The sequence below is a fragment of the Pseudorasbora parva genome, chromosome 14 (genome assembly GCF_024679245.1).
Source record: "Pseudorasbora parva isolate DD20220531a chromosome 14, ASM2467924v1, whole genome shotgun sequence".
Taxonomy (NCBI): domain Eukaryota; kingdom Metazoa; phylum Chordata; class Actinopteri; order Cypriniformes; family Gobionidae; genus Pseudorasbora; species Pseudorasbora parva.
Window position 1 is genome coordinate 12,790,023 of NC_090185.1, and position 27,708 is coordinate 12,817,730.

Consider the following 27,708-nt stretch of genomic DNA (forward strand, 5'->3'; position numbering starts at 1 on the left):
GAACTTAGGCAGTTAAAGAGTGATAAGAGTGACAATGAAACAATGACAGCATCTCAACAATAAACATGGAATCAAGTATGTAAACTTGCAACAGAACACATTTTAAATTATTTTACTTTTGATTATTTTATTTATTTCTGAAGATCTCTTTAGTAGCCTGTATTGGTGCACTTTAAAGGGATGGCTCACCCAAAAATGAAATTTCTGTCATCATTTACTCCCTCATGATGTTCCAAACCTGTATGAGTTTCTTCGTTCTGTTGAACATAAAAGAATATATTTTGAAGAACGTTTGTAGCCAAATGTTTGCTTTGGGGGCAACATTGACTTCCATGGTAGGAATGTGTCTTCATATGTATTCTACATAAAGAAATGCATACAGGTTTGGAACAACTTGAGGGTGAGGAAATTATGACAGATTTTTTGTAGGTGCACTGTCTCTTTAAGCAGTCATTCTGAACCAGTAACCACTTTACTGACAAATCTGAAATTCAAAAATGTTTAATCCTCTTTATTAATTTACTATTACGACTATATTATTATGTAATTATTTGTCTCATTTTAATCTAAATATTTTTTAAAAATCAAACTGCTAAATGATAAATTGATAACATTAATAGGCTATAATCTATTAAATTAACTGTTCTAATGTCTAGAAAAATAAGTCTGCCAAGCTCTGATAAAGTATGGAATATTATATTATATTATCCATTAAAAAAACAATAGGCCTACCTTTAGTTCACGGATGTGTCTGTCATCGCATGCTTTAAGTCAGACAGTCTGAGACAAATGCTTCTCTGCAAAGGGTGCAGTTTGTCTTAGGTTCATCTTAAGTTACTGGACAGCCCTATATCTGGAAATCCTCTTGCGTTCAAACTGTGGACGCGAGCTCGACATGTTTTTAAATAACCGCGCAGGTTTCCAGCGCATGTTCTCGAGACTCCGTCGCTATGGCAGCAAAGCGCCGCTAAAATGCAATCTTGTGCATCGCGTCCCATATTGGTTTGATACGGGACGCGTGATTTTGCTTATTTTAAAAGTTGATTGGACTAGTACCTAGCGTCCCCCCCAAACCTACGCCATGGCCAGTGGGGTGGCCAGGGGTTCGCCAGGGGTGGCCGTGGCCACCCCTGGCCACCCCCTGGTGGCGCCACTGGACGAGGAGCAGAGTCTTATCTAGAGAAACCATTTTAAAAAAGAAAATTAAAAATGAATATACTTTTGAACCATAATTGCTCATCTTGCGCTGCTCTGATTGTGCAATTACATTGAAAACGTCAAGGTGGAAGTACCGCCCCCGTGTTTACATGGCACACATGCGAAGACTAAGGCCCTGTTCCAAATGGCACACTTCATGTGCACTTGTGGTCTTGTGGACTTACAATGGCCGCTCCATGCACAAGAGCGTAGGGTGTCCCATTCGTCATTTAAGCTTAAAGAAGGGTGCTCGTGAGCGCCCCTTTGCGGCTTCAACTGAGCCCCGACTTCTACCCGGCAGTCAAAGCGGCATTACGTCATTAAAGTGCGGACTCAGAAGAAGACCGTGAGGGTTTAGGATGCCATTTGGGACTGGGCCTAAAACAAACATCCTTTATTTAAAAAAAAAAAAAAAAAAGGGACAACAACACTGTTGCATGATTTTGAAGATGGAGTGTTTTTTTTTTTTGTAAAGGGCATTCGTATTAGTTCTCGCCCGTACGTTTGGGGTGGATTTTTAAGATCTAAGACACTTAAGCCTACGCCTAACGATTTAGGAGTTATGAGTCATACTTTTGACCGCTGTAGCGTCCAGTCAGGCCGATCAGGGTGAGCCTTGGTGACGTTGTCAGTAGTGTGAGTACCACCAGCCCTCAAAGTTTCTAGTCGTTATGACTTATGGTTTGGTCTTTGAATGCTGATCCTTGGAAAATGTAACAATAACACTGTTTCAGCGCTATACTTGCTTGAACCCCTAATAAATAAATTCTATTTACCAGTCCTTTATCATTCAAAATCGAAATAATTCCTTATTAATTCTATGATATGTTCCTTCTCCTAATATTTCCTTGCTTGAATAATTGGTCCAAACCCTTTCCTTTAGTGACTGAACTAACTTTAAATCCTTCTCTATTGTATGCTGTACATTCTATTATGATTTACACCATTTCTGGGTAACCACATGTATCACAAATACCATTTTTATGTTTCCCAGTTTTATACAAACACTACAAACTTTGATTTAGTGTTGTATGCTTTATACATAATCGTTTCACATCCCTTTCTTCTTGCTTTCCACCTTCACATTTCAGATGCCTTCCTCTTTCATTGTCCCATATCCTCTTTCAGCTCTTTTTCACTTCAACTCCAATCCACCCCTAAATTTCCGCTTTACTGTTGATATCAGGATCCTTTAATGACTCCTTTGCCAGTTTATCGCCCTTTACTCCAACATGGGCTGGAGCCCACAAAAAACGAACCCTTATTCCTATGAGTGCTTAATGCTATCATTTCTATAATGTTTCACGTAAAACATCTGGTCTTGCTAGGGATGCTCCACTTGCTAAATTTTCCAGAGACAGAACTTTCATCTTTGGGTGAACTATCCCTTTGAGTGCTTGCACAAGAGAATGTGTCAGGTCTGAGTTAGCGTTGTGTGCGCCAAAATCTGCTAGGCCAGCATCACATCATCTAAAGATATAAAGGTGTTTGCCTTATACTGGCATAAAGGGGAACTCATACCAATCTTAAAATATCTCACTGGAGAAACAATAGTCTGCAGTATCTTAGACTTCATTTCTAAATATGTCAGGGTGAGAAGGCGTACAGACCCTAAAAGGAGGAGCACAGAGGTATTTATTCTTTAGCACAGACTGACATCTCTCATCTTCAGCTCATCTGACGATAGAATTGAAGTCTTTTTTTATTTGAAACCGTTCTGATGTTCAAACTGCTGAAGAAAATGATTCACCCGATTTCCTTCTATTTGTCCTTGTGGTGTTTAGTCGGTAAGTTACAATAAGAGTACTATTTAAATAAGAGAGAATATTTTGCATATGCTGTTAATGTCATAAATGCGATTCATAACTCAAGCCTTTACCTTTATCTTACTTGTATGAAACTTATTTCAGTTGTGCGTTTAAATGAGTGCCGAAGGTTTAAATTATTTAAAAACAAATCAAATAATTTCTGTTTGTTTTGCAGGTGTGTTTGGTGATGCAGATGAAGTGAAGTCGGTGTCTGAGATTGAGGGAGAATCTGTCACTCTAAACCCTGATGTTACTGAAATACAGATAGACGATCAGATACGGTGGAGTTTTGGACATAAAGACATTCTCATTGCTCAAATCAATAGACAGAGCAATAAGACCACTTTTTATGATGGTAGTGTTGATGGGAGATTCAGAGACAGACTGAAGGTGGATCATCAGACCGGATCTCTGACCATCACAAACACCAGAACCACAGACTCCGGACTTTATCAAGTCAAAACCACCAGATCAGAGACTCCACTCAACATATTCTATCTTATCGTCTGTGGTAAGTATACCAGTTGGCTTATTCTATATATAGACTATATTCAAACAAGCTGATCATTTGTCTGGTAATGAAATAAGTGTTTTTGTGATGACTGAATCATTTTGAATTGTGCTGTGGTTGCAGACAAATCACATTGAGTAGCGAAATCGCTCCTTAAATTTACAGTCATAGACGGTGAACAGCAAGTCCTAGTTAAATTTCACAATTATCTCTTCATCATAAAAATAAATGTACTCTATTGTGGAGAAAAAGTGAGCAGTCCAAGCATTGCTGGACACCAAGTTTCCATCTCACTGAGAGCATCCAAAAGTTGAGAAATCCTCAACTTTATGCAGTTTATTAGTGGAAAACACTCGACATCAGCAAATAGGCCTATAGCAGGGATGGCGTCAGGTATGACGCTTGTCAATTGTGCTTGATTTGTCTGGTTTTAGTGTGTATATTTTATAAATTGGATTTTGATATTCTAGGTATTGTCAAATGACCAGAATTTTGAGAAGGCAATAGATGTAAAAAGACTAATGTATTGAAAGCTCACTCACGTACTAAACCATTTAGGGGAACTAAAACAATTTAGTGCTTTCTAAGGGTGCGTTCACACTTGTCATGTTTGGTTCGATTAAAATGAACCCTGGTGCGATTGCTTGGTTAGTTCACATGTGTGAACGCACAATAAGCATACCTGGTTCTTCTCATCAAAGGACTTTTTGCCCATTAGTCTGTACAGACGAAGGAACTGCCGTCTCTTTTGCAGCAGATCTTAGTTCCTGCACACAACGCAGGAAATCCCACTGCTGTTTTGTGTCGGACAATTTATGAGCTCTTCGCGAGTTAAAAAAAGGAAGGAAGGAAGGAGGAAAAATAAAACCATATGTACACCCATAAAATGGCACAGCATTGTTTTGAATGTTCGGTAAACTCCATTGTGAAATTCGCATAAAAGCCAACCAATCAGGTTGTGACCGTCTCCCTATGGCTTGGTTTCGGTAACTCTAGGTTCGCTGTTATAAATGCCAGTGTGAACGCTAAGCGGACCAGGGGCCTATTGCACAAAACTAGGATAAGGGATTAAGCCGGGATATCTTGGTGATCCTGGCTCAGTTTATCTGCTAATATAAAGTTATCTGTCGTTATAGTTATCGGTGTGAGTGTGCCTTCAGTATGTTTACACGACAGCAGTGTGCTAAACTTTGCATACAGATTAAAAGCTGACCAAGATATCCTGGCTTAATCACTCATTCTAGTTTTTTAAACGCATAAGAAAAATGTATGCAATGTTTAATAGGGAGCCAATTTAGTATTGACAGAACATGGCCATATGTTCTGATATGGCTAATATGGCCATAATCCTGGTAAGAACTCTACCTGCTGCATTTTCGACAAGCTTTAGTTTGTTTATTAAGTGTGCAGGGCAGCCACCCAGTAGAGCATTACAGTAATTCACCTTTAAGGTCATGAACTAATTGCTCCACATGTATTATTGTTAAACTATTGAGAGAATTATGTTGTAATTTAGATATATTTTTAAGATGGAAAAATGTGGTTTCATTATTTTTTATTTATTTAATGAAAGGCTGGTATCGAATAATACAAACATTTGACTCTCTTACTGATCTTCAAGTAAGAGAGTCTATGCGTTTCCCAAACATGGTTTATAAATATATTTATATTTCTGCTCTCTAACGTTGCTAATTTCTTCTCTCATAAGAAAGTCGCTGTTGCGGTTTCACTGAAGGTGTGATCCGATTGGCTCTCTCTTCTCTGGTGGCCGTGGCCATGGTGGTCGTTCTGGTTTATGACATCAGAACCAAAAGTCTTCCACAGAAGAAGAAGAGCGTGCAGAACGCAGAAACAAACACAGATCAATCAGATGAAGATGACCTGGAATCACTGCCTGGATGCATCAAATCACAAGAAACCAATTGAGTACATATAATTTCAAAGATTATTAAATTTTTTTTCAAATGCAAACTCCAATCACTTTGTATCCACCTTATTTTGTTACACGGAAGAAGCTATTTTTGGTGTATTTGTGAGACATCCGATACACTTCACTCTAGGTAAACAACTAACCAAATAACAAAGTGCAGTATTTGTGCTACTAGCCAATAAGTTTATGAATATTATAAAGTTCCATTTCGCACTGGAAACCTTGCACATTCTTGGCTTGTCTAAAATCGAGTGGTACAGTACAGTACTGTAAGCAATTATTTGCGTTTCAATTGTTGGAAGTTATGAATGGAACCAAAATACTGACCCATAACCGTACCACTTTTTTGGGTTCAGTAATCCGGTACCTAAAGGGTGGAGGTAAACTCCACAAGGTTGATTGGTACTTTATTAGAATATAAAAGTATCTTTTAGGATTGCTATCCCCATTTATCATTCACTTATGGCAGAGATATTCTTCAAATATTTGTTTTGAACCACCATTAATGAACAGTTTACCTGTTGCTTTGTGTCCTTTTTAGTAGGCCTATACGTAATATAGCACATCATGTATGTTATTATGAGCGTTTTCCCCCTCTTTTCTTCTCCCATTGTTATCCTGTCTGTCTTTAATATCTCTATGTGTGATGTTTTAGTGTAAACAGACGTATGCAAATGAATGGTTACATTTCAGTAAATAAGTCTGTTGATATAGTGATCCTGCTGAACCTTTTTTTTGTTTACTAGCATTCCGTTTTCTCTCGCTGTGGTATTTAGTGTAAAAAAAAACCTTAAAGGTTGATATACAAGATATTTCTGAAATGCATTGCAAAAATTGATATACAGTATATTTCATATTGTTTTTGTTACTTTATGCGTAGTAAACATGCTTTCATGTAATCTTTAAATTCTTTTGCCTCATGCTTGACCTGGAAAAAGATCACGTTTTCACACAAACATTACACACGAGCACCCAACAAGACTAATATACACAATATTTCACTGGCAATGGCATTAATATTATTTTAAAACAAAATAAATTCATATTGCTTCTGGATTAATTCTCTGTTTATTCATTTAACACACTTTTTTTTCTGAAAATACTAGAGACACTGGGTTATTCAAAAGAAAACTACAGATGAAAGTTAATGTCTTTTAAGAGATGGCACACTTTAAATGCATCATGGACGTGGGTGTAAAAGCACACCGTTCTGGGAAGTTTCGAAATAAAACACTGAGTGTGAAACGAGAAGACGACCTGAGCAGCGCAGTCACAGAAATAAATGTGTGAACATTAGTCCGGTCTTCAGTTTATATTCTCACCTGCTCTTAATTTGATCATTATCGCTCATCATGACTATTTTAAAGCATATTTGTGTTCAGGGCTGTTGAACCTCATGAGTTTCTTGACATTTACTGATCTGCAGATGTTTGGCCTGATCAAGTCTCTCATTGTCCTTCAGCTGATCAAATCATAAAACCATAATGAAACTCCAGAGACCAACTAAACCAGAGTCATCAGTCACTGAATCACATTTTCAGGGAGAGATGTATTCAGTACAAGAATATGAATGATTTACAGGAATAAAAACATTTTTTTTGTTCAAGTAAGTGATCAACTGAGAGCAGATGAACATTTTTTGTAGTTTAGAGCATATTCGATATAACATATGCCAGTTTGTTATCTATATTACATATTTAGACTAAAGTTTAAAAGGTATTTATTAATGGTTTATGACCCATCTACATGTTAGTTTAAAGGGTGTACAGCAGGGGTCTCAAACTCCCTGCCCGCGGGCCACTTGCGACCCGCCGGATGATATTTTGTGGCCCCCTACTTGACGTCAAAGTTTAGTGTGAGTGCGGCCCGCGAACTATCTTCTTGCGTAGTTGCGCAAGTCATTGCACTTGCCACGCTTACGCTTTCTGCCTCACTTCGTGTGTGTGTGTGTGTGTGTGTGTGTGAGAGAGAGAGAGAGAGAGAGAGAGAGAGAGAGAGAGAGAGAGAGAGAGAGAGAGAGAGAGAGAGAGAGAGAGAGAGAGAGAGAGAGAGAGAGAGAGTTAGCTCAGCCATGCAGTATAATTGGTTGACACCGCGTGATTGACAGGAACAGAGGCTGATCAGACAGTCGAAAAAAATGTGGTCTAACAGCGCTCAGATGGCCAATCAAATAAAAGTGGGCGGGGTTTACCTTCTCTTTTGGCCTATGCAGTTTTCTCACTCCCTCTCACATTACACACACACACACACACACACACACACGCCTATCGCTTGATGCCGTTGCGGAGACCATTCTTTCTGGTGAAATGACAAAACTAAATGCAAAAATGCACACAAAATGCAACGGGTCAATGTTCTTAATATACAATCATTGATGAACATGTGAATGAAGAAATAAAACATGAGAGCGGATTTGAACTTGGAACCTTTGAGATGATTTTTAAGTCTACTAGTAGACCACTGAGGAACTCAAATGTGAAGAATCCTTGGGACTAATAGTATTTGATACAAATTAATGTAAATATTAATATAATAAATGCAAATTAATAAAAAAATATTGTTTGCAAATCCCAAATAGATTATTTCATAATAATGAGACTGTACAACATGAATCCATTTTCCAAACCGTGTTTTTGTCTTACCCTGAATCATTATGGTACACTTATAATAAGTATTTATATTGGGACTATTTCAGGCCAGATAGGGACCGCTGCGGAGGAGCACAGTCCCTGCGTGATCCGCCATAGACATAAACAGAGAGAAGTAGCTCCGGCTGCAATGTTCTTCCACAAGATGCATGCAGTTATGCTTATTAACCACTAGAGTGCAAAAAGTTACGGACTACAGCTTTAAGAACACTCCCAAATATACTTAAAATGTTGCAAATGTTAACTCAACACATATTAGAAGAACATTTATAAAGAACATTCAACATCTTATCTCTCAATGATATTCTCAAAACAGTTTCCTAATGCGGCAGAGAGAATGTTCTTCCTTTGTTATTATGAAACGTTGGGACAATGTTTTTTTAAGATCATTGTACAACTTGTTACCTCAGAAACATTCCTAAAACATCCTTTGAATGTTGCAGTTAAAATGTTGTCTTGGTTTACATTTAAATCTATAGGAAAAACATTTAAATGAGAAAACATTCGTTAAACATTACATTCAAATGTTTTCTTCAGAACATTAACCAAACTTGTAGGGAATGTTAGCTAAAGTTCTGAGAACGTTCCCTGCTAGCTGGGATATTTGCTCATATCACAGCGCGTAGACTCACAGGCACACTCAAAAAAGAGGCGAAATAAACTGAGAGAAATATTTCAAATGATGAGAAATAGAATTAATTAATTAAATGCAAAACCGACAAAAAGTAATTCACAAGAGTGTAACCGTGAATGCCGTACTGAACGGGTCAATGTTATATTGAGTATTGTGACATCCCTAAAGTTAATATAAACCATGTCAATCAGAATAAAAACTTTACATTTTATTGGTGCAACTGGCAGTACCTTATGAAAATTAACCATGGTTTCCTGAGAGGGAAGGAGACACTGCAGCTGTGTCTCAAAGTGAAGGGTGCGCACTTCCAAGGCCATGCACTTCGAAGGCTAGACCAGGCCACGCCTTCAAAGTGCACGAAGTGCACGAAGGGCGAACCGAGGGACAGGGTTGCCAGGTCTGAATAATAAAACCCCTACAATTGTTATTCAAAAGTATCGGAATCACAGCCAGAATGGGCCAAAATATCCCAAAATGCGGGGCGCGGGCAGTAGAAATATTGCTTAAGTAAAGACAACTTAACCTGTGGACTATAGGCTACAAACACCCCAAAGCAACAGTAGCCTAAATGCAACCCCATTCCAGACTTGGCAACAATGAACCAAGCGCCGTTAATGGACTAGCAGGTTCTGACAACTGACAGCGGACGTTTGTGAGGAGATTTTAAAAAGAGAAATGGAGCATATACTACTACTTATATATATATATATATATATATATATATATATATATATATATATATATATATATATATATATATATATATATATATATATATATATATATACTTTTTTTTGAGCTTTCTATTGGGTTTTGACATGCTTCAAAGCCTGCGACGATGGGCTGGACCATAAGCATGTAAATCTGTAGCCGGTTAAATATTGTCAAATTGCAAATATTAGTTAACAGTTTATTTATTATGTTAAATGTAACTGTTACAATATATTTTAAACATTTAGCCTATATACGTCCAAGTTTTTTTTTTTTTTTTTTTAAGTAGGCCTACTTATTTTTATTCAACTCATCATCTCAGATGCATTTTTTATGGCATGCCGTGCAGCCGTCGACCGATTCGGCCCCGCAGAGCTGCGGACAGTGGAAATATGCACTCATCCCAGAAGATGATGTCCCGCTCAGGCCTTACCAGAGTCTCTATTATTCCCCATCCCGGTCCAGCTCCAGCTTCTCCCGCTCAGCGCAATGAAAGTGTAGAAAAGTGTTTTCTTCTGGTTTGGCTGATAATAAAAATGTGTTGTTTCTAATGTTAAACTTAAGTTATTTTATTGGTCTATAAATAGGCTATATTGTAAAAAGCCTACGTAGGCTAATAGACCAATTTATTTTCATTTACACATTTTAAATTACATGACAAGAAAATATATGTATAAACATAAATGTGTTTAATGTAGCTACAAATTATAACGTGCATTAGCCTACAAAAATAAACAATAGCTAGGCTATATAGAAAAACCACTTCTCTTTAATTTAGCCTACGTTTGAAGTTAACGAAAATGAACAATAGACAGCAGTTCATTTAATTTACAAATAAATTAATTTAGCATAAAAAATAATAAGCTAGCCATTTAAATTGTTCTGTGTCGGCCACGCATTCAGCCTTTGGAGGATCGATGTTGACCGTCGTCAGTGAACATTCATTCATATATATATATATATATATATATATATATATATATATATATATATATATATATATATATATATATATAAACTTTATTTTAGCATCTAAGTCAGCAGTTTTCGTTTGTTTGTATTTTTTTCTTATAATTCTGAGTGACAGATGTCACATTTGATTTAGCCTATTTTTCTGTGATATTTGTTTTAGTTACGGTGTTGACACAGGCTACAGCCTGCTGTAAGAAAAATAAATGATTGCACGGACAATTCCTATCCAGTGTCTCTCTTTCTGTAAGGGAAATTTAAAAGATAGATTCTGGAAACAAAATCTAAATTTAGCTGGATCAGTCGGGTCGGGAATAAAATAATTTATAGCGGGTGAGCACGGAGTGAATTTTGCGCGAGCAGAATGGTGCGGTGCATAGCGGGAGCGGGACGAAAATACAGCGCCGCGCAGATTATATTTTGAAGGCTATTTAAAGAAAGTGTATGGGGAAAAAAATAGAAACAGCGAAAAGGGTGATAATGGACTGATTCATCTTCTTGAGATAGCCTAATGGTTGAGAAATAAATAGCATTTAAAAATTGGGGAAATTAAAGTTCATCTTGCTCAGGGCAGGGAACTGGGAACTGTGTGAATGCACTAACGTTGGACGTTTTAATTACTTCTAGCGCTTGCGCTGTTGTGTTCAATAGTATCCAGGCTACACTTGAGTTACCGACCGCTACCGTCTTTAACTGGAATCTGATCGAGTGCCGCGGGAATGCGGACCAGTCAAATCCTGTAGTCACCAGTGTGCTATGAATTCTGGGATAGGGAAGGCTGCGAAGTTATGAGAAGGTCCCATCTGCTGTACCCTTCCTTTGCCTGAGAACCGAAGGGCGCATTTTGAAGTCGCTCATGAATTGCGGCAGCCTTCGTCGCACCGCTGTGACGCAATCGCACTTCAAATGCGGCCTTCAGAGGTGCAGCTCTCCCTTTGGGACAGCCTACGTAGTGCCGCTGTGACGTAATCGCACTTCAAATGCGGCCTTCAGAGGGTGCAGCCTTCACTTTGGGACAGTCTTCGTAGTGCAGGTAAGACGTAATCGCACTTCAAATGCGGCCTTCGAAGTGCGCGCACTTCACTTTGGGACACAGCTTGTGTCTGAACGCTGCGAGAACGCCTCTGCGTAATCGTGTCATGAAGCACTCGTGAAATCAGGCCAATGGCGTGACGGGACGTCATAGGCGGGTGACGTCATTGACCAGGAAACTATAAAGCACCCCTGACCCAAAAGACGTCAGCTTCTGATGTCTTCAAAAGCGTTCTGTGTGAAACTGTCTTTGTCTATTTATTGTTGTTTGTCCCAAAAAAAAAAAAAAAAAAAAAGAAAGAAAGAAATGCATGTAGACATATGACGAGCAGACAGCATTTTTGATCGTGTTCCTCCCTGCCCTCGCTTCATGGGAGAGGGGATACACGCGATTAGTGTGTTTGTTTGGAGTGGTGAATGGTCAGCTCTAGTAAAAAGAAGCTGACAGTGTTCATTCATAAAATTCCCGACGTGCAATATGCACTACCGAGAGTATCTGCACTATCGAGAGTATCTGCTCCTGTTGTCTTCTCGAGGGGAGAAAGTCAACAAAGATTCTTGACTCCATCTCGGATCTCGCGTTTGCCGAGGCAGCGTGTAGATTACGGGGTTTAGTCTAGTGGCTCAGATCGCGTGTTTGCCGAGGCATCGTGTAGATTATGGGTCTGAATCTATAAGAATCTTATTGCTACAGATCGCGGCTCAGATCTCACATTTGCTGAGGCAATGTGTAGATTGTGGGTCCGCAGCATATGCGTGGGGAATTGAGCAGACGGGAATTTCTCTTTCTCTCTCTGATCGTGTGCAAACTAAACTTAATTAGCAGCCTATGTGTTTGCAGACTATGTCTATGGTAGACCAAGTTTAGTAAATGTTTTGTGATGAAATTAAATGTTAAATAGGCCTACTCATGAGTTGATGTATTAACACTGTATTCAGTCTAATCCAGACCGTTTTTAATTGTCTGTTTGATTTGTGGCTGAGGAGTTAAATTATAAATACTTTTCAGAAGTTTATCAGTATTAAATCATTATATTCAGCCTCTCCTCCAGACCGTTTTTACTTGTCTGATTGATATTTGGCTGCGTTTAATTCTGAGGATTTAAATGATAAATACTTTTCAGAAGATTATCTGTATTAAAACATTATATTCAACCTTTAATCCATACCGTTTTTACTTGTCTGGTTGATATTCAGCTGCATTTAATTCTGAGGAATTAAATGATAAATACTTTTCAGAAAATAATCTGTATTAACATAGTAGGCCTATATTCAGCCTTTCATCCAGACCGTGTTTACTTGTCTGGTTGATATTCGGCTGCATTTAATACTGAGGAGTTAAATGATAAATACTTTTTAGATTATCTGTCTTAATACATTATATTCAGCCTTTCATCTAAACTGTTTTTACTTGTCTGGTTGATATTCGGCTGCATTTAATTCTGAGGAATTAAATGATAAATACTATCCACTATATTCAGCCTTTCATCCAGACCGTTTGTACTTGTCTGGTTGATATTTGACTGCATTAAAAATAAAATAAAGTCCTGACATCGGAAGGTTCAGACTTCTGATGGCAGTCCCCTTCGGAGTGGGTCGGTGTTCACCGCATTACACAGTTTGTACAAGTTGCAGACGGGAAAGAGATGTTTGACACAGACCGACATAAAGAGCATTGCAATAATCAAGCCTTGAACTAATAAAGGCATGTAAAGCTCTTTCCAAATCGTGCCTTGTAAGAAAAGGCTTAACTTTACTAAGCAGATGGAGTTGGAAGAAGCTAATTTTTACTACATTGCTAACCTGTGTATCAAATTTCATGCTGCAATCGAAAGTCACGCCCATATTCCTGACAGTTTGTTTGGCACATGGAGTCAAAGCTCCCAAACTTAAATGTGAATTTACTGACATGCATCTTGTATTGAAAACAATGCATTCAGTTTTATCTTCGTTTAAAGTAAGGAAATTGCGAGAAAGCCACAGCTTAATTTGATAAATGCAGTTTTGCAAGCGGTTTAATGCAACACAGTCATTTGATTTTAAAGGCAGGTAAATCTGCAGATTATCTGCATAACAATGAAATGACAGATTATGCTTGTTTATTATTGCCCCTAGTGGCAACATATATAAGGAAAACAGGGTGGGGCCCAGCATTGAACCTTGGGGCACACCACAATAGAGGAGGGCGGACGATGATGAGCAATCTCCCATTGTAACAGCAAAACTCCTATTTGTTAAATATGACCTGGAGCCTTGAATGCCTACACAATGCTCAAGACGTGCAAGAAGAATTGAATGGTCCACTGTATCAAATGGTACCGTTAAATCCAGGAGCACTAATGCAGTAGGGTCCCCTGAATCTACAGATAGTGCTTTATCGTTTTGAACCCTTAACAATGCCGATTCGGTGCTATGACGTGATCTAAAACCACATTGAAACTTCTCAAACACAGTATGTTGTAGAAAAACTTGTAACTGATTAAAAACAAGCTCTTCTAACACCTTCGAAATGAAAGACCGATGTGAGACTGGTCTAAAATTCGACAAAACATTAGGATCAAAATTTGTTTTTTTAAGCAGGGGTCTAACCACGGCATGTTTAAATGAATCCGGGACTGAGCCAGAACTGAGAAAAAAACTTAAAAACGTGAGTAAACTCGGCCCAAGAGTGCTAAATGCTTCCTTGAGCAACCAGGCAGGAACGATATCTAAACTACAACTAGTAGGTTTCATATGGTGTACAACCTGAGAGAGCAACGACAAAGAGATGGGTGTAAATTCCCCAAAGACAGCTGAGTGCAAAGGATCATCAGGCACAAACTCACCAAGATCAACACTGGCATTTTGCCTAACTGAAGCTACTTTATCAACGAAGTAACATAACTTTTCACACATACTGGTTGAAGCCTCTGTCAAAGCTAACATACGTGGATTTAAAACAGAACTTATAGTGTTAAAAAAAGAGCGTAGGTACATGACAGCTGTTAGATATGACAGATGAAAGATAATCCATCTTCGCACCTTTACTGCCCTCTGATACTCTACAAGACTATCCCTTAAATTACTACATTTATTCAATTATAAAAATTACTAAAAGTTCGGTTTAGAGGTACCGTATCGGTATGGTAAACAAAATAAGTGGTATCGCCCCTCCCTAGCGTCACACATTTTTAAAGGAACACGCCAATTTTAGGAATTAACCGTATCTCCCCGAGTTAGATAAGTCTATACATACCATTTTCATCTCTGTGTGTGCCATAACTCTGTCTGATGCACACACTGCTAGCCTAGCTTAGCACAAAGACTGGAGGTAAAGGCTCCATCTAGCCTTCAGCACAATAAGTGACAAAATAATGCCACCATTTTCCTATTTACATGTTGTGACGTGTATAGTTACATCGTGTACTAAGACCGATGGAAAATGTTTTTTTTTTTTTTTTCCCAGACCGATGCGGTGAATAAGGTAAAGTCCCAAAAGGTCGGCGTGTTCCTTTTAAACCTTTTTGAATCAGTCATGTGGGTGTGTGTGAAACGAAGCTTTGGAGATTTTATGTATATAAAACATTTGTTTTTAATATGAAGAAATGTGCTTTTCCTGAACATTTGGTTAGATTGTGGTTTAAAGTGATACATAGAAGGCACAAACAAGAATTGAGGAAACTGAAGGACACATGCTAACAAACTAAAAAGCCAACAGGTGTGATCAAATTACTTACAATCACCATAGCAACAACTGATGAGCGGGAATACAGAACAAAGGAAGGAAGAAAACCGAAGCAAACGAAAATTAAACCAAGGCACAATGAAACTGTGCCACTCTCTGGCCTGGTTTCACAGACAGTGTTTAGATTAAGCCAGGATTAGGCCTTAGTTTAATTAGGACATTTAAGTAGCTTTTATAATCTTGCCTTAGAAAAAAAAAAAAACATTACCAGTGTTCATCTTGAGACGACAACCATGGCACTGACATATTTTAATATAAAATTTTGCTTTCAGTTAAAACAGCTCAAACATGCATCTTATCTTAAGCCTTGTCTGTGAAACCGGCGGTCTGAGTGTAATTCTCATGATCAATCTGATTTTTGAATACAGTATGAGTCAACACACGTCACAACTTTAAAAATGTTAAAAAATAATTCATATACAAATATGTATATTTATTACATTTTTAAAACAAACAAATCATGCTTTTTGTGTTAGAATATAGCTCTTTGTGGAAGCAAAAGCTCAGTCTGTTTTTGACAATAGACTCTAGTCTAGAGGACAGAAATCTTACATTAATATTAATTCATCAGACAGAAGCTTTCATCCAAAAGACTTACAGATAAGAATATATCAAGCAGAAGTGATTAATCTAAAGCACACCACAATGCACATCACATTTCTGTTTTAAAGTACAGAAATTTAGAAGAATTTTTTTTTTTCTTCTTTAGTACAAGTGCAATAAGGCGAGTTTATCAGTCAAGTGCTCGAGTATGATTCTGGCACTCTAAGGTCATAATTACAATTTCACATTCAGATCTGATTAAAGGACGGAGAAACAGATTCTGAACAGATCCATGGTTAAAGGGGTCATATAATGCCATTTTTGTACAAGTTAATATGATTCTTAAGTGTCTAAATTAAAACTTTGTAATTTACTTTAATTAAAAATTCTCATTAGTATTGTAAGAAAACACTCGTTTTACCTGGTCAAAAACAGCTCTGTTTTCAACAAGCCATTTCAGTGCATGTGACTTTAAATGATAGCTTTGCTCACCCCGCCCCTCTGTTCTGTGGGGCGCCTTGACAAAAGTTATTATTAAAATATTGTTAAAAGTTTATTAACTTTTAGTAAAATATTAAAAGATTTTGTAAGCATATTAGTAATTGTGTGTTTATTTCTGATGACGCAGTGAAACATGCCAAATAGTGATACTTTCATGATTTATCAAATTTTTATGTGGTTCAGATACAATAATATTATGAGTTTCTATTTATTAAATAAATGTCCTTCATTGTATCAACTCAAATTTATTTCAATAAACTAAAAATTGTAAGTCAGTTTCTATACCCATGACTGTATATTTGAAGGAAGGTATAATGTGTATGTTTTTACATTAACCTCATTCCCTTTTTCCTTGATTTTCTTATGTAACTTTACGTCTATTTCAGGTTGAGCTAGTAACCAAGGTGGAATTGGAGATATTAGGCCTACAACTAGGCCTATTGGAGCAAATAACTTTGTGTCTAGTTTAATTTGCGTATTCACAGTTTCCCAATGTTCTGTAGGATGCTCATTTCTTTGTCCCTGTAGATTCACAGTATGCTAGCTAGTTTTTCTTTTCTCGTATACAGTGGCATTTCTGATGCTTTCACTTAAAGTGCTGCAATTGGTGTCGTTTTACTGCTCCTAAAATAAGGGTTTCTCAAACAGAAGGCTGCATCCTACGAGACTGCCTCCTTCCCAATCCAGTCCTTCTGAGGCTTGTAGGCTAGTGTCCTCTCAGCAATTCAACTCTAGAATGAGACAGTAAGAGTGCATGGCCGCATCACACATGTTCCCGCCTCCACGTTCACAATACAAAAATACTATTAAAACTTAATTTTGTAAAAATACTTTGTATTATAAATCTTTATATTAACTTGCTTTCTATTAATGCACGTCAGTGAATGACAGCTGTCTGCGGTCTCCCAGTAAACACTGAAACTGGCGAACGGCGGTCTTTCGAATCAGCTTTGACCGCGACTCTGGAAGACTTGGAGTTAAGCTTTTCTCTGAGAAAAGAACAAAGAACGGCACTGAAGTCATTCTTAAAAAGGGAAGATGTGTTCGGAGTTTTGCCGACCGGATATGGCGAATGTTTAATCTGTTAACAAGCTCCGCTTCACCTTTGTTGCTCTGGTTGGTTGTAGCGCTATCCTATCACGTGCAGAGGGAGTTTGAAAGACAACCGTTTATCCCGCCGCTCAGATTGAGCTGTCAATGGTGAGTTTCCAGACCAAACATCTTGATGTGGGTCTGGCCATAGACAGTAAAAGAAATGGACCGAGCGTTCCCATTGACGTCTACGGCGAAATAATGAAGTCAACCTAGGGGCACTCACTTCCTGATGGCTGAGCGAACTGCACAGGCTCAGACTGAGCTTGACGACGTAGATGTGACGTGAGCCTCCTGTCTGACAGCTGTAGGTCTTCTAGTAGTTGTGGAAAGTGAAATCTGAATCACGTTGTTTAAATATTTTCTCCCGTTGCTTTTGGCTCACTATGGGCTTCTCCCCATTCTTCCCCCTTGACTTTATCAGACTTTATGTCTCCACGTCCCCCTGACTGTCTCATAGACAGTAAAAGATTGCCTGCGAGCGTCTCCTCAGGTCTATACGGTAATTTCTCAACTGTGCGACAGAGTCGCGTTGGTTATGACGCAATCGTTAGCCTATTTTTACAAAAACAGCTTCTGCGGGGCGATAGTGTAAGATACAAGGTAATGGAGCCTTTTATGCATTGTCGTGTTTCATTGTCGTAAACAATGGACAAATGGAGTCTTTAAACGCCTCAGATGTAAAGTTATTCACTGTCAAAGTGACTCAAAAATGAATGGGAGTCAATGGGATGCTAACAGCAGGTGATGGCTTGGTTAGCAATGGCAGCCCCTAGGGGTGGAACGCTTTCCGAGCGCTAGATTACCCCCTTGGGTCTGGCTTGTCAGGCTACTTGGCAGCAGCAAGAGGGTGTGATCCGATTGGCGCTCTCTGCTCTGGTGGGCGTGGCCGCTCTGGTTTATGACATCAGAAACATAAGTCTTCCACAGATGAAGAGCGTGCAGAACGCGGCAGCAACTCCTTGTAGTTTATTTATTTATTTATTTTTAACTAGCATTGTTCTCTTTCGCTGTGATATTTAGTGTAAAAAAAATCTTAAAAGGTTGATATACAACATATCTGAAATGCAAAAATTGATTTACAGTATATTTCATACTGTTTTTGTTACTTTATGCGTAGTAAACATGCTTTCTCGTAATCTTTAAATTCTTTTGCCTCATGCTTGACCTGGAAAAAGATCATGTTTGCACACAAACATTACACACGAGCACCCAACAAGACTAATATACACAATATTTCACTGAAAATGATATTTATTCTCTGTTTATTCATTTAGCAGACCCTTTTATTCCAAAAATACTAGAGACACTGGGTTATTCAAAAGAAAACTACAGATGAAAGTTTGTCTTAAGAGATGGCATACTTTAAATGCGTCATGGACGTGGGTGTAAAAACACACCGTTCTGGGAAGTTTCGAAATAAAACACTGAGTGTGAAACGAGAAGACGACCTGAGCAGCGCAGTCACAGAAATAAATGTGTGAACATTAGTCCGGTCTTCAGTTTATATTCTCACCTGCTCTTAGTTTGATCATTATCGCTCATCATGACTATTTTAAAGCATATTTGCGTTCAGGGCTGTTGAACCTCATGAGTTTCTTGACATTTACTGATCTTCAGATGTTTGGCCTGATCAAGTCTCTCATTGTCCTTCAGCTGATCAAATCATAAACCATGAAACTCCACAGACCAAACCAGAGTCGTCAGTCACTGAATCACATTTTCAGGGAGAGATGTATTCAATAGGCCTACAAGAATAAACACATTTTTGCACAAATAAGTGATCAACTGAGAGCAGATGAACATTTTTGTAGTTTATAGAGCAAGCTACTTTATATAACATATGCCATTATTGCCATACGAGGAGACAAATTAATTCTGCTGAATGCATATGACTCTTTTCTGAAGCATTCATTTTAATAAATATGACTTACCTATTGTATCATGTGTTTATTGTGAATGTGTGATTCATTTAGACTAAAGATAAAAAGGTACTCATTAGTGGTTTATGACCCATCTACATGTCAGAATCATTTTAAAACTTGAATTGTCATTCAATTGTCAAGGGTGTACAGACGGTACTTCTGACCTTAAGATCCTGCTAGAGCGCCATCTTGTGACTGAACATGGAAACACAACTGTGTCAAAGGCCTTAAAACTTAAAGAATCCTTTTGAATAAAGAAGTATTCAAAAAATTCCAAATCCAAAATATTTTCTTAAATTTGTCAGCAACAATTTTGATAATTTCAACAGTATATTTCAGTGGCTCATAAACTTTGCAAGAAAATTTGCAAGAACTTGTAGTAGCCAGTGTATAGGCCTAAATATGGGCAGTATGTGCACAGTGTTTTTATCAGGTGTTTCTTACATCTGGGCTGAGTCTCGCCTCATATACCTTAAATAGGGCACTATTTGAAAGGACTGCCATTTGTAGTGGTCTCCGAAATCATAATGGACGATATTGAGTAGGTTACACTCATTCAATCCCACATTGCACCTCAATAACGAGTGTAGAGTACATATAGTGTATGTACTCTCAGCGGCTGTGCAGCTTCATGCACTCGTTTTCATTCACCCCTTTAAGTGAACTGTAATCGTGGACTAAAGTAGGGAATAGTGAATGAGGGTTTAGGGGGCGATTTCGGATTCTGCCCTAGAGATAGGCTTGGTGGATGTATTGTATAGGCTATACAGTATTTACCACACAAACACCGGAAACACAAGTTGGATGTCCACCATCATCGTCAGATGTATGTAACAAATGTGGTTCAGGCAATAAGTGTGCAAATCTTTACTATAATCAAATTGAATAGGCCTATGACATAAAACACAACCCTGTCCCTTTTTGTTAAATGTCAGTTATAATGACTATTATTGATCATTAAAAAAGTATAAGTACACTGTAAAAAAAATTGTGGTGTTTTTTGTTGGTTTAACTTAAAGTAAGTAACCTGGTTGCCTTAAAAATGTGAGTTGATACAATGAAGGAAATTAGTTTAATAAACTCAAACTCAAAATATTTTTGTATCTAAACCACATAAAAAATTTGATAAATCATGAAAATAGCACAATTTGGCATGTTTCACTGCGTCATCAGAAATAACACACATAATTTCCCAATATGCTTACAACATCTTTTAATAATCTTTTAATAAAGGTTGTCGAATCTCAAAAAATGTTCATTGTATTAACTCAATTTTAATTTCAATGAACTCAAAATACCAGGTAACTTTTTTTCTAAATATTTTTTTACAGTGTAAATGTATAAGAAACTATATAATGGGAATAAAGCAAACAAAAACAGCACTAGCTCAACAGTTAAATGGGTGATGAATTGAGAAATCAACTTTGCCTTGAGTTTGATATATATAAAAGGTCAATATACACTGTAAAAAATATATATTTTCAATAAGTTATAACAAATGTTTTTACATTGTTTTAACTCATCAAAATAAGTTAAGATATGTTAAACTTGTTTTTATTAGTTATATAAGATGTAACTCATTTTTTAAAGTCAGTTTAACATAATTTAAATTGAAATAACTTAAACATCCAAGTCAATTGTACTGCAAAAGTTCAAAAATTGCCTTTTTTTTTACAGTGTAAGATTATCCTGTAAGTTTCAGAGCTGAAAACTTCCTTTTTAGTCAAAGAAAAGCTTTTTATAGACTCCAGACCCAGAAAACGATTGTGAGCTTCATTCTTACGTCATTGCGCAATGAAACGCCTCTACAGAATGTGTAATTCAGTAGCCCCGCCCACCGACTCATGGAGCCATTCGGTTGATCACAAGCCAGCAGCAGTAAACATGTGAAAGATGATAAGATATTGTGGAAGAACACAGTCGCCGCATAAGCTTCCTTCAGATCATAATATTAGCAATGTGTGATACTACTTAAATTTTTAATGAAGTTCCAGCTCACGTGGGGAAGAAAGTTTCGTGCGTTCGCTTCATTTCACTGCGGAATCGTTTGTAAACAAGCCTCAAGTGCTAGATTTGCAGACACAACGTTGTGCCTTCTATACTGGATCCGACAGGAATGGTGCAACACACTTATGTGAGAAACGTCTTTTTTTATATGTAATAGTACTAGTCCTGGGGCTATACCAGACAGACTACCAAAACATATGCCCGTCGGCAGAAATTGGTTCTTGATCTGGGCGTGCACGTGTGTGTGTGAGCGAGCGGTTTGCGCATATACCGACCGATTGTGCGGGTGCGGGCCATGTAATACAATCACGGGTGGATGAGAAATAAATCATTGTGTTTGCTCTCTCTCATGTGAACTGAACTGACAGGGGCATAGATATGACAGCGGAGCTGAAGCTCATTAAATATGCAAATCTTATCCAATCCTAGCCATGGCCTTTAACTTCCAAGTCTACAGTGCGTCACGCCCATCAAAACCAGTGTAGAAAATAGCCTATTACTTATTAGTTATGATGTTTTTGAATGTAAAAACCACACAAACGTCATTAGTTAACCTGAGACAACAGTATAAAAAAAAGAAACAAAGCCAGTTCATGACACCTTTAAATAGCCTATATATAAAGTTACGAAATTTCTCTTTGCCCTAAGGCAGAACGATTTGCCAGGGAAAACATTATAGGTTCATGAGACCAAAAAAATCTACACAAGACAAATGATATCTCATGTCTAACCACTACAGAGACATCAGAGGCAAACGCTGAGGAAAGGCTGCTCTCGGTCGGGTTAATGAGCGCTGAGCATCAAAAAAAGCTAAATTTTCAAATAGTTGCTTTCTTTATCAATAAACCACAGATTTGAGCTTTTAAAAAAGACTATTCTTGCCTGAAAACTCTTAAAACTACATTACACAATAACACTAGTATTTTTAAGTGTGTGAAATGCATTCTGGTCAAGGACACTTGGGGGGGATTTGAACTGTATTTGACTAGATGTGAACTTTGAAATGGAACAGCAACTGGTCATCAGTTTCAAAAGTCCACAAGTGCAGACAAGAACTCTTACTGAGAAACAGTCGTGGATAGGTAGCCTACATAAACTGTTTTTCGAACAGACTTTAGCTCCAGCAGACTCTCTGCTGTCATTAAAAGCAACTCAAATCAAGTATAGATCTAACCGTTATTTTTCCATCATCAATGTTTTATTGATTGTCGCCGTGTCTAAATTTAAATTGTTTTTGAAACAGTTCGCCAAACAGCGGAGGGAAATGTTTCGTGCCGTTGTCTTTTTGTGCTCGTGGCATCTGTTTGGTAGGTTGAAGTTTAAATGTGTTTTTGTGGTTTCAGTTATGATGTATTTAGCGCATATTAAATGTTGTTTACATTTGTGGGAAGATTTACACACGTTGTTAATGTCATGCATAAGATATACAAGATATTCAAATTATATTTAGGTGATGGTATTATTGCTGAAATCAGCCTCTTTAAATCACTAAATCTCCAGGTCCACAGATCGCTCTGGCCAGACTGCTGTCCGGTAAGCTGCAATCCTTGGAATTCTTGCAACCTTTATTGAGGGTTTTGCTTTGGCACTTTGACCCAGTTTGAGTTTAATTTGGACTGATATTGTCACTGTCCTTTATGGTCTCGTCATCTAAATAAGGTTTTGCAAGCAGCACAAAAGAGACTATTCCTGTTGTATAATAAATCGTGCATTTTTATCACACATAATGGAGGCTCTGCTGTAGGTTTTCACTTTCTAGAGTAGTATTGTTGACTGTATTGTCTGACCCGTTGTATTTCAGAGCTGCGCTGCAGTCCTGGTCAGTTTGCCTGCCGTAGTGGAAAACTGCAGTGCATCCCTCTGTCCTGGCAGTGCGATGGTTGGACGGCCTGCGAGGACGAAAGCGATGAGATGGATTGCCCGAGTAAGGCAACACACACACACACAGTCTTGTGCAATCCATTTGAAAAACATGCTCATGCTTGTGTACACAAGAGGAACCGATTCACTTTCGACTTTTGTCTTTTCCTGGCACTTTGTCAGCGCTTGGCAGCCCAGATTTCATGAGCATAATAGGGGGTCTTTAATAAAAGTCAAATAGGTTTTAAAGACAAGACTGATCTCAGTTGAATCTGTTCACTAACCTCACCAGCAGTGTTATATGAGTTTAATATCTGAAAAACGGTTTCTGTTTGTTCTGCAGCAATAACTGGTGAAGATAAAGTGAAGACAGAGTCAGTGGTGGAAGGAGAATTTGTCTCTCTAAATCCTGATCCAATACAGAGATTTAATCTCATACAGTGGAGGTTTGGAGATAATGGTCCAGTCATTGCTGAAAACGACAGAAAGGTGATCTCATATATCAGTGATGTGAGATTTAGAGACAGACTGAGGCTGGATAGTAAGACTGGATCTCTGACCATCAAAAACACGAGAACCAAACACTCCGGACTGTATAAACTCGAGATCAACCACAGGACTGGGATCTCGCGTATGACATTCAATGTTACTGTCTCTGGTGAGGACACTTATTTTTTGAATAAAAAATATAATTTCAAGTTTCTTTTTTTTAAGAAATAAATTGAATTAAGGCTTAATAGCTGGCAAATAGAATAAGTCAACCGGATATAGTTGTTGTCCATGTCAAACTGATCACTTTTATTAATCTGCATACATCGATCAGGCATAACATTAAAACCCATCTTGCTAGTATTGTGTTGGTCGCACTTTTGCTGCCAAAACAGCCCAGACCCGTAGAGGCATGGACTCCTCTAGCCCCCTGAAGGTGGTACCTGGCACCAAAAGGTAACAGCAGATCACTTAAGTCCTGTAAGTTGTGAGGTGGGGCCTACATGAATTGCACTTGTTTGTTCAGCACATCCCACAGATGCTCGATTGAATTTAGATCTGGGGAGTTTGGAGGCCAAGTCAACACCTTAAACTCGTTTTTGTGCTCCTCAAACAATTCCATTTTTGCTTTGTGTCAGGCGCATTATTCTGCTGAAAGAGCCACGGCCACCAGGGAATACCGTTTCCATCAAAGGGTGAACATGGTCTGTAACAATGCTTAGGTAGGTGTTGTCAAAGTAACATCCACATGGATGGCAAGACCCAAGGTTTCTTAGCAAAACATTGCCAAAAGCATCACAGGCCTCTGTTGGATTGCCTTCTTCCCATAGTGCATCCTGGTGCCATGTGTTCCACAGGTAAGCAGCGAATACGCACCCGGCCATCCACATGATGTTAAAGGAAATGTGATTCTTCAGACCAGGCCACCTTCTTCAATTGCTCACGTACCACTGTTGGCGCTTTCGGCGGTGGACAGGGGTCAGCATGGGCACCTTTCTATCAGAACCAGCATTAACTTCTTGAGCAATTTGAGCTACAGTAGCTTGTCTCTTTGATCGGACCACATGGACCAGCCTTCACTCCCCATGTGCATCATGAGCCTTGGCCGCCCATGACTATCACCAGTTCATTACCTTGCGCCAATTTCGAAAGTTGTCCCAATTAGGCCCTTGTCAAAGCTTGCCCATTTTTCCTGCTTCTAACACATCAACTTTAAAGACAAAATATTCACTTGCTATCTAATATATCCCACTCACTAAGAGGTGCAGTAAAGATAATCAGTGTTATTCCCTTCACCCGTCAGTGGTCATTATGTTATGCCTGATCAGTGTACGTCTTATGTCAAAAGACTGGAGCTTTGTCTTAATCATGCACAATTTGCACTTGCAAATGCTGAATGTTAAAGCTTATATTTGAAGTTTATTTCCTAGAATACACATAAAACCATACATATACATACGTTCACCAGGCATCCTCAGTGAGTGTTTCTACTAACTCCTGTCAACCTCATTGCTCTACCTTTGTGAATTTGTGCCCTTTTATCTAGAGGGAGCAGACTCAATCAACACAATATTTAAATTGGATATATTTAAGGGAAATTAAATACAGTACTTAAATCTAAAACAGTGTTCAATATGTTAAATATCTGTCTCTTTTAGAGTCTCCATCTGTGATTGATGCTCATAAACCTGAAGTGAAGATAATATCAGTAAAGGAGGGAGATTCTGTCGCTCTTAATACACTTACTGAAACACATGGAGATGAGCTGATAGTGTGGAGGTTTGGAGATGAAAGAAAACTCATCGCTAAAAGTGATATAGAGGCCAATAGCTCAACATTATATGAGACTGATGAGAGATTCAGAGACAGACTGAAGCTGGATCATCAGACTGGATCTCTGACCATCACACACACCAGAACTGAAGACTCTGGACTCTATAGAGTGAAGATCAGCAGCAGCAAACAGACGATAGACAAGAGATTTATTCTTATTGTCAACGGTGAGTAACAGTGAAGATGAAACTTTATCATTACAGTTTTAGATTTACAGTATCAGAATTTGAATGGGGGGGGGGGGGGGGTTCTGAAATGTAAAAAAACTGCTTGTCGAACTCACAAAATCAACAAAATGAACTGTCCTAGAAAAGTTGTTTGTTAAGCTCAAACAAAGCCTGAAAGCCTGGCAGGGGATAACGGAAAAATTAACTCAAGAAATGTTGCTGTCAAGCGCACAGTAGAAGAAAAAGTATGAAAACGTAGTTGTGAGCTCAAGAAAAGAAAATAACAACTATAAAAAGGAATCTAGGAAAACCAGTGAGTTACATTGTGGCTAAATTGACTTGGGTGGATGGATATTTTAAAAACTAGCATGCTTGGTTTAATACAGTTTTAACAAGTGTTGTATTGTGTAAAGGAGGAGGCCCACCACCACAAGATCGGTCCAAGACATCAAAATTGGTACAAGAAATATTAGGGAAGGATTCGCCGACTCTAGTCGGTACTGCTGGCGTGCTTCAAAGCAGCTTGGGAAGCAGGTAAAATAACGCAGATGAGCGCTTACGCATTTTGTAAAATGTCTTTTGACTTCAAAGATGGTCAAGATTTAAAGCTACACTGTGTGATATTTTCCCCCATCTAGCAGTGAAAAGGTATATATGACAGTCCAGTGAATATTACACTCTTAGAAGAAAAGGTTCTATCACGTTATCATGTTTGGAACCCTTAAAAGGTTATATATCGAAGTATAGTTGAGTATACTCCAAAGACCATTTTATGCTAAAAGGGTTCTGGAATGACAAAGAACCCTTTTGGCACTTAAAAAGGGTTCTATATAGAACACTGCAAAAAAATGCATCTCTTATCTTAGCAAAAACTCTCTTTATTTTGAGTTATTTCTTCCCAAAATAAGACAATTACTTTTGCTTGTCTAGTAAATACTTCTTGTTTTAAGAATGTTTAGATGTTTGGACTAGAAACAAGACAAAAATACTAAAGTAAGAAAAGCATTTTTTGCTGTGAACCTTTTAGGGGTTCCAACTACGTAGCGTCGATAGAACCTTTTCTTCTAAGAGTGTAGTAGTTTCTGTTCCTCTCAATTCTGATTTCGTTTTAACACCTACGGTGGCCGATTTAGTCCAACATTAACATGGCTTCCAGTTTGACCTCGTCAATGAGTGACGCGAAAACGTGAAAAGCGAACCTTACGGGTATGTCCCTCTTTGGCTAATGTACTGTCAAGATGGAGGGGCAACATGGCGACCGGCATTCGAACCCCTCACCCGTATGTATTTTCAATGGCATATTATAAACTTACGAGAATACTTTATTACTTGAAAGAAGTAAATATAAATTAATAAACACATATTTTTGAAAGAACTAAGTGTTTTTAGCTAAGAATAAACTAAAAAAAGTTGCAAAGTGTAGCTTTAAAGATTAAAAAAAATTGGGTAAGGTGCAATAATGATAATTATAAATCTTTTCAGCCTACCCACGCCAAACTGGGAAAAAAATTCAGGAGCGACAAACACAACTCCCAGCTTTCAAGCCGCGAGGTTAGCAACATTATTAGTGACAGCTGTGTTACATTCGATGACGAGTGAAAGAGTAAAAACAAAACCGTTTCACCTATTTGTTCTGTATTCAGACCTTCATCTGAGGAGAGAGGACTGACCAGAGTAACATCTGTGCTCGCTGAACTTCAACAAGAAGTTCTTTTGCTGCAGAAGAGGAAAGCAGAGTTAGAGATTTCTAAATTAGAAATGGAAAAAGAAAACTTGAATATGGAGAAAATAATACTACAATACAAAATTAACAAATTGGCACAATATATATAATAAAATCCAATGTAATTTTCCTATTGTAAATGTCTACTTATCGCAATGTTTTATAACCCTAAATAAAAATGCAGTTTCCTATATTAAAGTCTGTTTTCATTTTATTTATTTATAGCTTATTCCTTTTCTACAGCATATAATCTGAATTTAATGTAGGCCTGCACTTTAGGAAACATGTTTTTGCATAAGCATGTCTCAGATAGCATATCCCTCGATTGTTTCCAGTCTGTAGTGGTCCTTCTCTATCAAAAGTACTCAAAGGAAGGAACAGTGGTGAACAGGGTGATGGGTGGC

The 27,708-nt window shown here is 38.0% G+C and overlaps 2 protein-coding genes across 3 annotated transcripts; both read left to right on the forward strand.

Annotated features, from left to right (window-relative positions):
* The first annotated feature begins 2,353 nt into the window (after positions 1-2,353).
* On the forward strand, positions 2,354-6,495 carry LOC137040119 (uncharacterized). Of its 2 annotated transcripts, XM_067415530.1 has the most exons (4): positions 2,354-2,984; positions 3,181-3,286; positions 3,365-3,516; positions 5,225-6,495. In XM_067415530.1, exons 1-4 carry the CDS (start codon positions 2,918-2,920, stop codon positions 5,440-5,442), a joined length of 543 nt encoding a protein of 180 aa, XP_067271631.1. In that variant the 5' UTR covers positions 2,354-2,917; the 3' UTR covers positions 5,443-6,495. The 2 variants fall into 2 exon arrangements, with proteins under 2 accessions (XP_067271631.1, XP_067271630.1); XM_067415529.1 differs by having other exon boundaries at positions 2,430-2,984; positions 3,181-3,516.
* Positions 6,496-22,475: 15,980 nt separating this feature from the next.
* On the forward strand, positions 22,476-27,502 carry LOC137040115 (uncharacterized). The gene is made up of 8 exons (XM_067415526.1): positions 22,476-22,539; positions 22,733-22,765; positions 23,034-23,156; positions 23,436-23,750; positions 25,240-25,581; positions 25,995-26,115; positions 27,064-27,132; positions 27,225-27,502. The coding sequence occupies exons 1-8, from the start codon at positions 22,497-22,499 to the stop codon at positions 27,412-27,414; spliced, it is 1,236 nt and encodes a 411-aa protein (XP_067271627.1). The 5' UTR covers positions 22,476-22,496; the 3' UTR covers positions 27,415-27,502.
* The last annotated feature ends 206 nt before the right edge of the window (positions 27,503-27,708 follow it).

Bases quoted from the DNA above. Each gene is read 5' to 3' on its own strand.
- LOC137040119 (XM_067415529.1), top strand. From the start codon at position 2,918: ATGTTCAAACTGCTGAAGAAAATGATTCACCCGATTTCCTTCTATTTG. The intron at 2,985-3,180 runs GTAAGTTACAAT...TTTGTTTTGCAG, and splicing joins GTCCTTGTGGTGTTTAGTCG to GTGTGTTTGGTGATGCAGAT. The intron at 3,517-5,224 runs GTAAGTATACCA...TTCTCTCATAAG, and splicing joins ATTCTATCTTATCGTCTGTG to AAAGTCGCTGTTGCGGTTTC.
- LOC137040115 (XM_067415526.1), top strand. From the start codon at position 22,497: ATGTTTCGTGCCGTTGTCTTTTTGTGCTCGTGGCATCTGTTTG. The intron at 22,540-22,732 runs GTAGGTTGAAGT...CTAAATCTCCAG, and splicing joins GTGCTCGTGGCATCTGTTTG to GTCCACAGATCGCTCTGGCC. The intron at 27,133-27,224 runs GTTAGCAACATT...TTCTGTATTCAG, and splicing joins CCCAGCTTTCAAGCCGCGAG to ACCTTCATCTGAGGAGAGAG.